At 38.2% G+C, this 16,671-nt stretch overlaps 1 protein-coding gene across 4 annotated transcripts in view; it reads right to left on the reverse strand.

Annotated features, from left to right (window-relative positions):
* dachd (dachshund d) overlaps positions 1–16,671 on the reverse strand; it is a 173,097-nt gene that overhangs the window by 74,700 nt on the left and 81,726 nt on the right. For all 4 annotated transcript variants that reach the window (XM_049484720.1, XM_049484719.1, XM_022680623.2 and 1 more), the window contains exon 3: positions 4,302–4,463. In XM_049484720.1, the coding sequence (XP_049340677.1) occupies positions 4,302–4,463 (162 nt within the window). The remainder of the gene's footprint in view (positions 1–4,301; positions 4,464–16,671) is intronic.

The following is a 16,671-nucleotide window of genomic DNA, read 5'->3' on the forward strand; positions in this document are numbered from 1 at the left end:
TTTTTTTTTCTGTAAAGCTGCTTTGTGACAACTTTTGTTGTAAAAAGCGCTATATAAGTAAAATTGAATTGAACTGAATTTAATATATATATATATATATATATAAACAGCTAAGAAAAAAAAAATATATATATATATAAAACGAATAAACTACATACAGTATAAAAGCGCTTTTAAAATAAAATGCATTGCAGTGCACAATGTCTCCCATCTCCAGCGGAATGACCTTTCTGTTTTAATGGCGTAATGATCTTGTGTGGTGAGAAAAAGAAAAAAAAAAAAAAAAAAAAAGAAACGCGCCGTGCGACAAGAATGGAAAACACTGTCTATTTCACTTAAAAACCTAATTTATGTTGCAATTAAAGGCTGAAAGAAGCTGCTGCTCCCCCTGGCCGGCCAAATAAAGCCGGCTATATTTTCTGCTCTTATCATCCGGGTGACTCCTATTGGCCACCCTGTCACAGGAGAGTGCTTGATATAAACAAGAGATTGCGCAGACATCCAGTAATCAATATTAGGATGGCTTCAGTACCAAACATCATTTGTCTCGGCCTCCGTTCCTTTGACCAAACGAAGCATTAATTCAAATCATAAATCTGGGGGTGATTTAAATCCGGGAATGAGAGGCCTGCCTGCCTTTAATGATTTATTTTCTACATTTCTGCGAGCGAGAGATTTGTCCATACGCGGTGACAGGTCACCTTCAAACACCGGAGGCAGACTGTTCATCACCATGCAGACGAGCATCTCATCGCTGCGAGTAAATATTAAAGTAAAAGAATCCAATTGATTGTGGATGGGCCGGAGAGGCGACGCTGCCATATATTTTACTCACAGCCGCTAATGCCTATCTCTCTTCTTCTTCTTCTCCTCCTTGCTCGAACCCCCCCCCCCCCCCCCCCCCCCGCACACACACACATCCCCACACCCCCCCTCACACCCACCACCACTCACTTCCATTGCCGGGGCCCGAATTATTATTCTTCTGGGAGCAGGCGTGCTCAAGGTTACAATTTAAATTGTAAAAAGATAAAAACAGTTTCTTATTAGCTTCATTGCAACAGCCTTGCCTATTCCGATTCGCATTTATCTCTATTTCGGTGACCTCGGAGCCCCTGCCTGCGCTGTTGGCTGGCGACTGATGACCTCAGCGCCCGTGCATTCTCTTTTGTTAAAATCTGCTCAGGACGCATCCTGTTTAGACCAAACACGCAGCGCCGAACGCAGCTGGGAAATCCTAAACACGCGCAGGACTGTATTGGAGCGTAATTCAGCTCAGGGATTAAGGCTATCATTTGTAATGTATTTGTGGTTTTCCACAAAGAAACAGCTTTAAGTAACGTTGGGACGAGTGCAGCGGAGAAAAAAGAAAAAAAAATGAAAAAGAAAAGGAGAGATCTGAACATCTCTCAAAAACTATTAATTGAAGCGAGGGACATTCAAAACCAATTTTCCTCACCAAATTGAATTAGCGGCTCGCTTAATAGCTATTAGCTGAGTGCTCATGGATGCATTTAATGTGTTGCTATTTTAAAGGAGCTCTACCTGGTAATTATGGATCTGAAAACAACTAAATAAACCCACTGCTCACAGAGACATTACTGGTTTTATGTTTAAAGGGGGAAAACTGGGATTCGTTTATCCAGCATAAACACAGAACACACCATTAACCCTTAGGTGGAGCATTGTTATCACTGACCATAAGAAAAGTGTGCTTTACTGTGATTCTGTATTAATTATTTCTTACTCAGATAATGGTTACTTTTGCAGTTAATGGGAAGCTACTGTTTTCATACAAATAAATAAAAAATAAATATATATTTTTTTGACTCAAAAAAGGTGATAATGAAAGGTTTAACTACTTTAAACTCTAGTTAAATAAAAAAATAAAATAAAACTCTTTAAAGAAATGGTGATGTACAATGCGGAATTACGAAAACCTTAAAATAATAACTTTATAATAATAATAAACACATCAGTATTTATTTGCAACATCAAAGCATGCTAGATAGTGCACAATAGCAAACATCTCTGTATATATGTAACCTAATATACAGATATCTCTAAAAGACAACTGTACTCTTTGTGCTGCTCTGGATTATGCTGCAATATTTCTACAACCTAATTTGCATCACACTGTTGAAACCATGTTGAGTGTTATTCCTCCTGAAACCAAAATATTTCCCCACAAACGACTTGTGCACAACATTTGCATACAGACAGAAACCTGTGTCGATGGTGTGATATCACAAATGTGGTCGTTTTTAATGTTTTGTAAAAAGGTTTTGAATATATTAATATTTTCTGTTTACTGTCCAGCTTTTTTTCTGTTTTGTCCATTTCTGATTGTTGTTTCAAATATATGAATACCGGACAAAAATTAGAAGGTCATAACGTTTTTTACTAACTCTCAATGTCTTACAATGCCATCATTAGTGTCTTTCTCTCTTTCTCTTTCTCTTTCATACACATAAACACACACATTTTACATTTAAAAATCCATCATTAAAAGTTTCAGTGTTAAGAAGGGAAAGGGAAAGAGAAGGGAAAAGCCCTAAAAATAATATTTTTGCTGCATATACAAATAGTTAGGTAACATTAACAATAAACAGGCTCCTACACTCTAAAAAACAGGGGTACAATACAAGTACTTTTTTGTACTCAAAGGTACACTCTTTATAATTGTACCCTCAAAGGTACAATATTGGTCTTTACAGGGTCAGATTTGTTCCCTCTGAAGTACAAAGTAATTTCTAACAGCAATAAGTACAAATTTGTACCATTTAACCAGCCAAAGGGTACATTCAGTATTCTGTATCACTGTACTAATAAACAATATATATTTTAATTGCACATTTTTTATTTGAAAGCCAGACAATTTTCGATCATCAAGTTTTTGAGCCATATTTACTTGATGATAATTCAAACATTTTTATAATTTTTACTGGCATAAAAACCATGGGTACAAAAAAGGACTTTCACTGAAAGGTACTTTTTTGTACCTCAATATAAGGTACAGCCCCAGCGACAAGCTTTGTACCCTTTTTAGTACAAATCTGTACTTTCTTTTTTTAGTGTGTAGTGTGCAAATGCCATCAAAACCATAAGGATTTATATAAGGATTAAATCTCATAACTAAATCTCACAGTCTTACACCTCCATCACCTGTACCTTTCTCTCTTTCTCTGTTTTTTTTCTCTCATGCACACACACAAATGCACACATTTTACATCTGAAAATCTATTATTAAAAGTTCCAGTGTTAAAAAGGGAAAATTTTACTATTCATAAAAAGCCCTAAAACAAAAGGAAATAAACAACAAATAACTCAAATTACGCTGAAATGTATGCTGCACTAAGGATTAAATTTCATAAATTCATAACTCTCACCATCTTACACCTCCATCACCTGTGTCTTTCTCACACACCCACATTTAAAATGTAAAAATCTATCATTAAAAGTTTCAGTGTTAAAAAATATTCTTCGCAATAGCCCTAAAAATTGTATTTACTGTATATAGAAATATTAACAGTAACAATAAACAGGCTCCTAGTGTGCAAATGCCATCAAAAATAGTACAAAAGTTACGCTGAAATAAGGATTCAATCTCATAACTAACTCTTACCGTCTTTCACCTTCATCATCTGGACCTTCCTCTCTTTTCCTGGGTCTTTTACTCACACACACATTTCAAATTTAAAAATCTATTATTAAACTCTCAGTATTAAAAAAGAGAAAGTTTATTTATTGTATATAAAAATAGTTATGTAACAGTAACAATAAACAGGCTCCTAGTGTGCAAATGCCATCAAAACCAGTACATAAATCTGGTGGCACTGTGTCTTCCACACATAAACACACATTTTACATTTAAAAATACATCATCAAAAGTTCCAGTGTTAAGAAGGGAAAATTTAATTATTCACAAAAGCCCTAAAAATGATATTTACTGTGTATATAGAAATAGTTATGTAACAGTAATAAACAGTAATAAACAGGCTCCCAGTTTGCAAATGCCATCAAACCCAGTACATAAATCTGGTGGCACTGCAGGGATGTAGCAAAGATCTCAGAACATTCCAGAGTGGATTTCTTGTAGCTCATCAAGGCCAATGAGGAGCCGTTTCCCAGATACTGGTTTAGCTTAGTCCCAGACTAAAATCACAATAAGGATTATCAGTAATCTGGAGCAGGACTGGATAAAGCAGGCTCTGAGGTGCGGTGTGTGGTGTGTGTGTGGTGTATAGTGTGTTTTGTGGCCGGTCGGTGGGTCGATGTGTGTGTGACGGAGCGTGACTCACCCACGCTGGAGCTCAGGTCTCCGTTCTCCGAGTCGACGCCGTGCTGAGCGCTGTTACCGTGGTAGCTGCTCATCACCTCCAGCTTGATCTTCTTCACCTTCATGGCCTCGGCGATGGCTGCGTTGGTGGCGGCTGCTGCGGCGGCGGCTGCAGCTGTGAGGCCTGCGGGAGCAGAGGAGCAGAGGGAGGGACAGAGCAGTGAGATGTGGGAGGATGTGGGTGCAAGTGGTGTGATGCTGACAACAGGTGCACTAAAAAAAAAAAAAAAAACGACTGAGGGAGAGATGCACGTATAAATGCATGTAGAGGAACAGCAGAAAATGTGATTAAAGTGATTAAATAGTATTAATTAGACATGTTTCCATCCATTTCTGTTGATTTTCTCATAATTCTTTTAGTTGTGAACCTCACAGTTCTTTGGAAAAATTAAGCAATTTAATAATTTACAAACAAATTAATGCAAATTCTGTGCTACAAAACTAGAATATGAGTCGTTTTTATTGCAAAATGCAGATCAATTTTGTGTGGGTTTTTTGTTTTGTTTATTTTGACATAACATAAGGCTCACAGTTGTTCTCTCCATTGTGTCAAAACTGTCCTGTAAAGTTTTAATAACAGTTCTTGCTAACTAAGGGTGCTTTTATTGAAAACGAAGCCATTTAATCATTTACAAACAACTGTACACAAATTTTGCGTGTGTCTCCCAAAATCTATAATGCCTCCTTAATCTATAAAGTTACATATTTGTACATTACATTTTTTTTTTTTTTTGGAAATGCTCAATATTTTCAAGAATGCTTGATTAAAAAAAAAAAAGTTTATTATAAGATACTTAGTGCTACAAACATTTTAGGAAACACTCAACACCTTAAAAGGACACTAAACATCCTGATTTAAGCTGACTCCACCCTCAGCTCAAATTTGAAAAATTCTAAAAAAAGGCAAGAGGCACCGGGTGATGTATGGGTTTAGAGGCGGGGCAGCTTTTTTGGAAATGCTCAACATTAAGCTGACTCCACTCTCAGCTCAAATTTGAAAAATACAAAAAAAATGGCAGATGTAGTTTGGAAAGCTGCACTGGGTGATGTATGGGTTTAGAGGCGGGGCAGGAGGGAGAGCTGATTCTCCTCACTTTGAACTCATCTTTCACCCCCCTCGTTCAATACACATTCAGTCAGTCAGAAAAGTGCAGTTCCCAGTTTGAAAACTTTGCTACCAGCAGAGCCATGTGGATGGGGAAAACGAAGATTTCAAAAAGATTGCAAACTGAAATTTTGGGCCAAGTGTGGTAAAAAAAAACATCAGAATGTCTAGAGAATCCCTTGTGTCTTTGAGTGAAATGCTTCGATCTGGCATTGAAGAGGAAACAACTGTTATAAAATCACCTGTGGATGTTCATTTCAGGGTTTTTGAGTTGTATGGCATTTCTGTGTGGACAAAGATATCCTTGAAAATGCTGAGTGGGGCCTAAGTAAAGCCAGTCATTCTGTGTAAGGCCTTAAATATAAATATTTAAACTTTAGAGCCTAACTTTTTTTTTTACAGAACTTGAGTTAAGTATCTCTGAATGAGTAAACAATGCTGGTCAGTGTGAATTTGCGGCGGCTGATGGAATATGATGGAAAATGATGCTTGTCATCACAGGCTTGTGAATAGCTGATGAGTTAAGAATATATATATAGTCAGTGACACTCTGGAGCTGACTGATTTCTCCAGTTATTCCTGTGCGGAGGAAATCCGACTGCGTGCTCATTACTGTTCTACACTTTTAGGCTGGAGGCTGGTTTGACAAAGCATAGCAACAGCAGCTTTCAGTCACAGCTAAACAGCAGCGTTTAACCGTCACGATAACAAAGACAGACGATCAACGATCATCAGGAGAAACAGAAGAGCTGATCTGGAGTAGGAAGTACTGGCAGGAAGTCAGCGGAGCAGTCCTGACCGCGGCGTAACCGGAGCGGAACATTAGCGTCCCCGTAAACGATGAACGGTAGCTCTGCTGTTTTGGATCACACAGCTGGCCCGTCACTCTGACGGCACCGCGTTCTTCAGCTGGAAGTCTGACTGTCACCCACGTCTTCTCTTATTTCTCTCTCTCGCTCTCGCGCTCGCTCTCTCGTCTGTCTCCCCAAATACTGTGCTGACGCCACGCCGCTTTGATGCTGACAGATGGAGCCGGGAAAACATATCAGAACTGACATGTTGCCATGGTTTCTGTTTGTAAATAAACGGGTTGGGGATGTATGACAAAGTGAAAACAAACAAGCAGCATCAGTGGGACGCCTTCCGACGCTAAACAAACGCTCGTGACTCTCTCACGCGCACACACACACATATACACACACACAGATTTACACACACTTAACATTAGGGGTGTAAGAAAATTTCAATATTGTGTTGTATTAAAAAAAGCTTTTGCTAAATGTTATTAAAATGAATGACTACTTTACAATGTATGTAAAAATTGGTTTCAGACAGTGGTTCAGTTTGTGCTGTGCTTAAACACTATCCATTAAATTTCACTGTTAAAACTGCATAAAAATATGTTTTTCTCCTACTAGTTATTTACTAGGGTATTAGAGTAGGGGATTCTATTCACAATATATCACTTCACATTTTCTTTTGCGATGCATTATCAATAAATGGCGCCAAATATTGATACTTTTATTAAAACCCAGTTATTCTAACCTCATATTCTAAGACTTGTTCCTCAATTTGACATACTACTGTTAAGTTACTGCTTCCTTACTCCATGTGGTGGTGCTAATCAAACGAATAAGGGCATTTTCACACCTGTAGTTTGCGCTGCTTAGTGTTAAAACAGCTTAGCATAGAGCAGCATCAGAGGAAACGTTTGTTCATAGCTATGTAATTATCTGTGTAATTAATCAGGTTTAACTGCACCTGAACAGCAGCTTAACTCAAATGTGAGGAGAGGAGTACATTTAATAGTTGGGTCGGATCAAGTTTGGATCATATTCTCTTTTACCACAAACTAACTGCTCTGGGGTTCGATTGGAACCAGACCAAGTGTGAAACTGACACCCATAAATAACTAATCCATAATTCCTGTTATATATATGCGATATAATAAGAATCACGAATTGCAGTATTAAGATATCATAGTTATCATGGGCAACATATTGTGTTGTATCGTGAGATATTTTATAAATATGGTAAAATCATATACTATAACAATTTTCCTACAATTGTATTTAAACAATCACAATATATTATGTTGCTTACAGTATTGCAAACCATATACTGAATATATTGTAAGCCCAGTATTGTGATAAGTATCGTATCGCCAAGATCTAGCCAATACACCGCTCTATTAATCACATGCATCCTGAAGATGTTTTGTGATATAGCCATCAAACGTTCTGATCCGATTCACAGCCATTGTCACAGTGACTAAAGGAGAGAGATTGGAAGCATTGTGATTTTAATTCATCTGCCTGCAGTTGCAGTAATAAGTTGGCTCCATTGTGTTTAATGTAGTTAAAAGGAGCTAGCGCTGTGGCTCAGAGGAAGAAGAGCAAGGGGGGGGGGGAAGAAGAAGAAGAAGAAGAACGGACTGACTCGTCGTCATTTTGTCATTTTCGATACACCTGAACGAACAGCGGAGTCTGAAAGAGAGAGCCTTGAAAGAAGCCTTGAATTCATAAATTGAGATTAATGAAATGATATGAATGGAAGAATCAAAGCTGAGCTTCTCCTCGCTGTGCTCAGTGAATGCTGTGATCTGTCTCCTTTCATACATAAAGTACTGAATGTGCTTTTACCACAATGGACCGAAAAAAATAAAATAATAAAATAAATTAAGCAGCGCCTGTCAGGGATGCTGGAGGGACCCCACACTAAAATATTTACCCCACCCAAAAACAGTTAAATTAATACTTTAATACTTTTTCACCTGCATTGATAACCCTCAAATACAGTGGGTATATCTGTCCTATATGTTTGATTACACCAGATTTTATCAGTAATTCTGATATGGTATCTTTCTGACATCAGAATCAGCAGAAATTGCTGCATTTTTTAGTCGCTGCATCTTTGAGATTTGAACCCATGATCTCCTGATGATAGAAAATCCGTGACTGTACTGGTATCAGGAAACATTTAATGCATTTTGTCACAGCATCTATGGGATTCAAACCTATGTCCTTTTAATGAAAGAGTGAAAATATCAATGGCTTTACAGACTAAAAATGACTGTAGGATGACTGTAGATGATGTGTCATTATCTTGGCATTAGCAACAATTTCACGCCAAGAATAAAGGGTTTTATTGGTCACATCATCAATGGGATTCAAACCCATGATCTTGGAAACCCATGAGTGAAAACCTCAACAGTTGTCCCAATGGAACAGGGTTCCTACACATTTGAGTATTACATTGCAAACAAATACATTACCTGGCCAAAAAAAAAAGTCTCCACCTGGATTTACTGTAAGTAAATGATGTGGGGTTGGTTGATGCTGTAGTTGGTCTGCAGGTTTAGGTTCAGCAACAGTATGTGCTGAAAGAATGAGGTCAGCTGACTACCTGAATATACTGAATATTATAGGCCAGGTTATTCCATCAATGGTTTTATTTTGTCTTCCCTGATGATACAGCCATATTCCAAGATGACCAGAATGTCAGGATTCATGGGGCTGAAATTGTGAAAGAGTTCAGGGTTCAGGGAGAGCGAGATCATCATTAATCATTTTCACACATGGATTGAGAGAGAGTTCACCACAGAGTCCAGATCTTAACCTCATTGAGAATCTTTGGGATAGAGTGCTGGATGGAGAAGAGCTGCTTTGTGCAGTGGTCAGACTCTACCATCATCAATGCTGCTGCAAGATCTTGGTGAAAAATGAATTAATGCAACACTGGATTGAAATAAATTTTGTGATGTTGCAGAAGCTTATCGCAATTATGCCACAGTAGACTGTGTAGTCACGTGACATGGACAAGTCAATTGAGCAACATGAGCAGCTTGTTCTTAATTTACTAAAATTAATACTTCATTAATCATAATCGAGATAAAATCTTAAATGATACTGATATTGATACTGATTTGAGGAGATATCGCCCAGCAATACTCGCTTACCAATTAATCTACCATTTAACCTCTTCAAACGGTAGTTTAGCCTAAAACAAGTGCACTGTGCCTGCGTTTATCAGCCACGCGTTGCTGGTGCTTTTGGACACTGCTCGCCTCCACGCGGATGTGGCCAATTGGTAAATCCATCATCACTTAGCTGTCACGTCTCACTGACAAGACTTGAGTGGAGCCATTAGTGCTCTTTCGTCTGCAGGCTGAGCATCTGAGGCTACTGAATGGAGGGAGGAGGAGAAGGAGGAGGGATGGGTGTTTTGGGGGTTGGTGGCGGCGGCGCTGGTGGTGTTAGGAGAAATCAAACATGTGGCATTAGTACGCCACCCTGCATCCCAGCAGCTGATAGGCAGATGGTGGCGGACAGTGCGTGCGGCGCGGGCCGAAGGTGCATCTCATTTCCCGGCCTTGTTTGCCTTTTAGAATACATCAAGACCATATTGACGTACAGTATACACCGTGTCGTAGTAGCCGCTCTCGTTTGCTAGCGCCTGCCGCTGTTGCATATGCATGCCCTCGAGTTCTGCAGCATGAACAGAACAGGAGGGATGGAGAGAGAGAGAGAGATCTGGTAGCTCTGCACATAATGAATGTGGCCTCCAGTCCAACTGAAGGTCAGCTTTCATTTACGTATAATCGGTCGGAGTCAACTGTTTTCTAAATGATATGCACCGTGAAAAAAAAAAAAAAAAAAAAAAAACAGATTGGTGGGGAGGAATGGTGTTAACCTGAAAAAAAAAAATCAGCTTTGGGGTGTTTTTCATTTTTCATTTTTTTTTTTTATCTGGAGTTTAAACTGATTTAATTTAATTTAATTTAATTTTATGTTTTTTTTATTTTATTTTTATATATACAGTACAAGACAAAAATTTGGACACACCTTCTCTTTTTCAATGCGTTTTCTTTATTTTCATGACTATTTACATTGTAGATTCTCACTGAAGGCATCAAAACTATGAATGAACACATGTGGAGTTTTACTGTTTGTACTCAACAAAAAAAAGGTGAAATAACTAAAAAAATAATAATAATTATATTCTAGTTTCTTCAAATTATCCACCCTTTGCTCTGATTACTGCTTTGCACACTCTTGGCATCATTCTCTCAATGAGCTTCTTCAAGAGGTGGCCACCTGAAATGAAAAGTTTTCCAACAGTCTTGAAGGAAGGGGTTCCCAGAGGTGTTTATTAGCACTTGTTGGCTCTTTGCCTTCTTCACTCTGTGCTCCAGCTCACCCCAAACCTCAAATCTGGATTGGGTTCAGGTCCGGTGACTGTAGAGGACAGCTCATTTTTTTTTGTTAAGTATAAAACTCCACATGTGTTCATTCATAGTTTTGATGCCTTCAGTGAGAATCTACAATGTAAAAAGTCATGAAAATAAAGAAAACGCATTGAAAAAGAGAAGGTGTGTCCAAACTTTTGACCTGTACTGTATATATATATATATATTGTCATTCGTAAAACTGCCTATATTATTTTTGTGTTCAATTTGATGACAGTGTCCCTTTTTATTGTTGTAATTTTGCCTTTTTATTTTGTGCCTTATCTCTTTGAGAATATTAAACAATGCTATATAAATAAATTGTATACATTTTTTATTATTAAAATTTTATTTTAACATTTTCCCTTCTTCGACAACACACTTCCTGAGTGTGTTCCCCCTTCCTCACCTCATTTATCACCTCGCTAAAACACGCTAAGATGAAATCTCCTCCAGGTACGAAATCATATCGATAAACAGATTACCATAATTTTCTGCTTAATTAGCCAGAGTTAACAGTATAGGTTTCAAGCGTGCACGGCAGTTGCAGGAATTCTCAAGTCTGTACTGTTGTTAAAGCCAAGAGTCAAATGCACTCAGCATGGTTGTCTAATCCATTAAAACATCGGAATTCTCAATTTAGAAAGGTTTAGTGTTATCCTGGGAAGCCCTGCACCTTTAATTTACTTTAGACCAATGAAGAATCATCGCATCTGAATAACTATGTGCGGAAACATAAAGGGTTAAAGTAAAGTAAAGTTTGACCCGTTTATCCTTCTTTTTTTTGCTTTATACTGTATATAAAAATGCTAAAGCACTGTATATTGTGTATGTTCCTGTTTTAGGGAGTTAGGGACCCTCTAAAAAAAGAGAAATTGAACGAAAAAAAAAAAATATATATATATATATATATTATCATTTGATTGTTACCACATATCTCTGAGTATACAGTTTCTAGAAGCATTAGCAGCATTCTGAAAAATAAATTACTATTTTACGACTCCTTTAGAAACAGCATTATAATTTGTTTTTTAGGTTAATTTTAGACGCTCCCTAATACAGGAGCAATTATAGAATACAAGCAGACCTAGAAGTAGTTGAAACCTATTAACATGCTTAAAAAGGAAATATCCTGGGATTGAATGATTATTTAAGTAATGAAGGATAAACTTTGTAAACTTTGGATCAAATGCTACATAAACTTGACCATGCCACACTGCACAAGATCTTGAAGAACATTGACTGTTTTCTTAAAGAGCTCAAGCATCATCATCATCTTCATCATCATCATCATTCTTTCATTACTGTATATCTCTTCATACGATGTTCCTAGAAACATTAGCAGCATTTTGAAAGATAAATGACTATTATTACAACTACTGTTTTTTTTTGCTCAATTTAAGACGTTTCCTAGTTCAAATAACTAAAGCAGGTTTATTTTGTTTTTATTTCTAATATTATTTCAAAGTTTATTCCATTTTCTCTTCAATTTAGAAGTCCAATTCCCCCCTAACTCACTCATTCACTTACTAGGACTGCCTCAACACAAGTCTGCCATGTCTCCTTCTCTACCTTCTGCTGCTGATGTAGCATCGCTGGGTTGCCAGCATGCTTAGAGGAAAGCACAGCACAGCGACCCAGCTCTGATTCATCAGCCAGCAGACACCTGTGCTAATCAACACCACACTAGTGATAAGTGATAAGGAGAGAGAGTGCCCAAATCTGTTCACCCAAAGAAAGAATGGCAAGAGCAATTTTGCTCTCTCTCTGACTCCGGCTGCTGATGCCAAAGCAGCATGATCCACATTTTCAAATCTTCAAATCATCTGATAAGAGTCCTTATTATGCTTTAAGATAAATGTACTTATTTACGATAATTATGTGTATAAGAAAGGTCAAATTTTGCCAAATTAAGGTCATTAAATTTGAATTTGATGACACAAAGCTAACAGAGCTCAGACAACAGCCATTGAGATGAGACTCTTTTGCTTTCTCTTCGGCGCTAAGTCCACTCTCGGCGCCCCGGCACGTCTGAACGTGGCACGGGCGCATCCCACTCCCTCCTCATTAGCGCTCATTAGCATGCACAGCAACAATGGCAGAGATCGCAGTGTTTAGACTTTTGAAAGTCACCTTTAAATAGCGACTCTCACGTCTGTTTTCCTGCAGATGGGGGATCTCCTCGGCCATAAACAAACAGCCAAGGTGTGCTGTACGTCGGGCAGGCTGCAGACAGGCATGCCAGAGAAGGGGCTGGTAAAGGGGGGGGTAGGGGGTTGATTTTTCCGTTCCACAAATAAAGAATTCCATGGTACTGTCACACCATGCACCAAAACAGCAAATAATGGAGACGGGGGTCTGAGCGTAGCCCTCGAAGCAGCTGTCATATTAAATAATAATGAAGGATCTATTAATATGCAAAGGAACCAGCAGCAGACTGGCTTAACGCTGTCATGCCTCTGCATATTGTCAGAATGTTCATTATTAATTAACATGCGAGCTGCCCCATACCTGTGCAATGTCAGAACATTCCCCTAACAAATACCGAAAGTATGTGCCCCCTTCCACTAATAGTGTAATTAAATTAAGATCAGATTAACTTCACATCAGTACACAAAGAGTGCCTTAGTGGCACGGGGGCGATAAGCTTATCTCCTGCCTTTTTTTAGCCTTCAAAAAAGGGCTGAAACCAAATCGCGCTGTATTTATCAAACGCTGAGGCGGAAGAGTGAAACACTATTTTACTGTGCGTGTTTGTAAGGCAGATGAAGAGGGAACTGGGGGGAGGTTAGGTTTAATGGTATACAGTTTAAAAAGAAAAGGGCTTTAAACATTCGTAAAGCTTGTGAAAGTACATTTCGTTCATCCGTTTGGTAGAGCACATTTCCATCTGTGAGGTGTGTTCAGGTAAATTTCTGTTGTGCTTCTATCTTAGTGGCCGAAAAACACAGGTGCTCCACTGACTGATTAAAACCCTGACAACAGTCAGTCATCAGAGTCCATTCCTACAGTATAGGTGCTCCCAGTGCGAGTATACCCACACATGTACGCGCTGTAGAGCACAAACCCAACTTTTAACTCAACAATAAACAGAATAAAGAATAAAATAACATTTCTGTTCCCTTAAATGAGCTGCTTCATAGGTCAGTATCTGTATCTGCTGAGAGGCACAAAAGCTCCACGCTGTTAAGATACGAACGTGCCAAAGTCAGATCTCACCTGGCTCTTAAAGTGAATGGCTCTAAAAGCAAAAATAAAAACACACATAATTGATCAAGAGAATTAGTACATGCCTTGTCCATGTTTCGAGACATGCAAGGCATGTTTTTTTGTAGTGCCCTCACGATACCAAAGACACACCAACACTCCCTAAATCAAGGTAAGCGATGCACAATTGACTGGTGCGCTAAAGAACGCTAAAATAGGGCCCTATATCTTACTGAAGAAGGTGTAGAACTTAATCCAGCATTAAGCAAAGGTATGTTAAGCTAAAATATCCATTAAATATATCTCAACGTGTCTTTCAGTAGTAGCATTTTTTCATTGTATTCATACGTAAATCAATCCACACATAATTTTCATCAACTATCCAATAAAATACAAGTATCTCTATTGGAGCGTGTTAGCCCTGATGCTAATTTTCGATAAGAGATTAATGTCACTGTGTTGATAAGACAAAGTAAATTCTACTTTTGATATAAATAACATGTATCATATCTATCTGTTACTCAGAACTATGCTGGTAAAAAATATTTTATTTCATGGTTAATTAATTAATGCTTTATCAGTTATCTGCTGTACATCTAAAGGTTTAGAGTAAAAAAAAAAGTAGCTCAAAAAATCTCAACTAAGCACTTTTCTGGACTGGAGAGGGACCGAAGTAAAGTGAAGCACTGAACACACTTCAGCAAGTCCATTTGCATCAAAACCGATTTTACCATCAATTACACGTGGCGTAAAGCTTCTGACACAGAGGGACAGAGGACAGAGAGAGAGAGAGAACAAGAGCGAACGAGAGAACGCCGTTGGATTTGACTGATGTGTTTATGACAGACTAATCTCGGATCTGGAAAGAGGGGATATGTAGAGGTCTGAGAGGGCTCAACATTTCATTAACCCCATTTGGTGTGGACTCTTACACTGTGGGCTGCTGTCCAGTTCATCATGAGCGCCTGCTGACACACCAGCACCAGTGATACACTTTCAGCTCTCATCATCCAGTGAAGCTTCAGGTAGGAAAGGTTCAGGGGGTCATTGGTTTTGGAGTCATTTTGAACACTTTTTTTGGTAACAGCTGGTGAGGTTCTCCTCACATCGTGGCAGATGTCAATGCACCTTAAATACCCAACAGTTTAAACCGCAGCGCCTGTGTGAACAGCTAACCTCACACACCTCCCTGAATTAACAGTGAAACCAGTAGAAAAATAGGCAAGAAATAAGTGCAAGATTTCCCGGCTGTTTTACTAAAAGGCTACAGCAACTGGATTGATGGTTTTGTGCAGGACGTGGAAGGTAATTAGGTAATCGCCTTTGTTTGCTGTACTGAAAACTCGCTTGCTAGCTAGCTTGCTAGCTAGTTAGCTACTAGCTAACTTAGTGACTATAGAAAAATACCCTGTAATTTGTCTAACTACAGTCCTCTTCACAGGCTTCACTGAACTATTTGTTCAGATAAATAATGTGGGCACAGCATCCTTCTTCACATTTCACATTCCAACCAGTGTCTTAAAAAAACATTCTGTTATATAAAGTGTTCTGAACTTTCTCTTGTGTCCACGTTAACCCTTGTGTGGTGTTCATATTTTTGTTACTCGTTTACTTTGTTACTTGTATTTAATTCAGCAAAATTAAGCAATTTTATATTAAAATGCTTTACACATGCTTACTTCACCTAAATTGCAAGCAATATAAACAGCTTACATGGTTAATATTTGCCCTTTACCTTTCTTATGTTACATTTCTTTTAAAAAGTGCTACTCTTTTTTTTATTAGTTTTTTAATAAAATGTAAAAGAAAATGAATTAAACTCCAGATATGAGTAGAAAATTTGTTTAGTTTCAAATTTACAAATGAAGCAATGTTTATTAGCCCTTGGCCAAACATACTGTATGTAATATAAATGTGTGTGTGTGCGGGGGGTGGGAGTTGTGTGGATGGGGTGTACAGTGTGTGTTTATCGAAAATGTGTTTTGATATATGTTTTTCACAAAAAATGAGCCGATGCCAATGAGTTTGAGTTAGAAAAAATATTTTTTTTGTATCATTTGATGAAAAATGAAAACGAACACCACACAAGAGTTAATCTATAATATCAAATCAGACACAAAATGAATGTTAACACAACCGTTAATTGTACGCTCTTTTAAGTGCACACTTTTGTAAGACTAAGCTCCCTGCAGTAGGGAGCTTTAGCTAGCTAAGCTAAGAAGGCTAGTTTAAATAGCTATGTCTTGACTTTTACATTACTCTTCACTCGTTTTTTGAAGTTAAACTGAGAAAATAACCAGTTCAGGGTAAATCAAGTCATAGCTAGCTTTAGCTGTGTCTCTGCTAACAGTTATCTGGCTAAATTGGCTAGCCTTAGCTTTAGCTAGCACAGTATTATACATCTTAAATTGAAATGGCGATCTCTATTGATTTTGTGAATTCCTTAACAGTGAAGTACGGGATCTTTGTGGAAACTAGGGAAGGTTTGGACACGTGCAGATATTGCGCAGATATACCTTTTAAAAAAATACATTTAAATGCCTGATTAAAGGGCGGATTACTGTTGTTTTGTTGTTTTCCTTGGGTTTTGAGAGCTTGGCACTGACTCAGCTCTTGATTGGTCCGGATGCGAGACATGGGTGGGGGCGGGGCTGGTGAAGTCATGGGCCCTGAATTGTTTAATATCACGATATATATCGTCGAAAAAAGAACATTTGCGATGTGCATTTTTTCCAATATCGTGCAGCCCTAGCTTTTACCACTGAATTCTCAGTCTGTTACAGGTAACTCAGT

The sequence above is a fragment of the Astyanax mexicanus genome, chromosome 11 (genome assembly GCF_023375975.1).
Source record: "Astyanax mexicanus isolate ESR-SI-001 chromosome 11, AstMex3_surface, whole genome shotgun sequence".
In the NCBI taxonomy this organism is placed as follows: Eukaryota; Metazoa; Chordata; class Actinopteri; order Characiformes; family Acestrorhamphidae; genus Astyanax; species Astyanax mexicanus.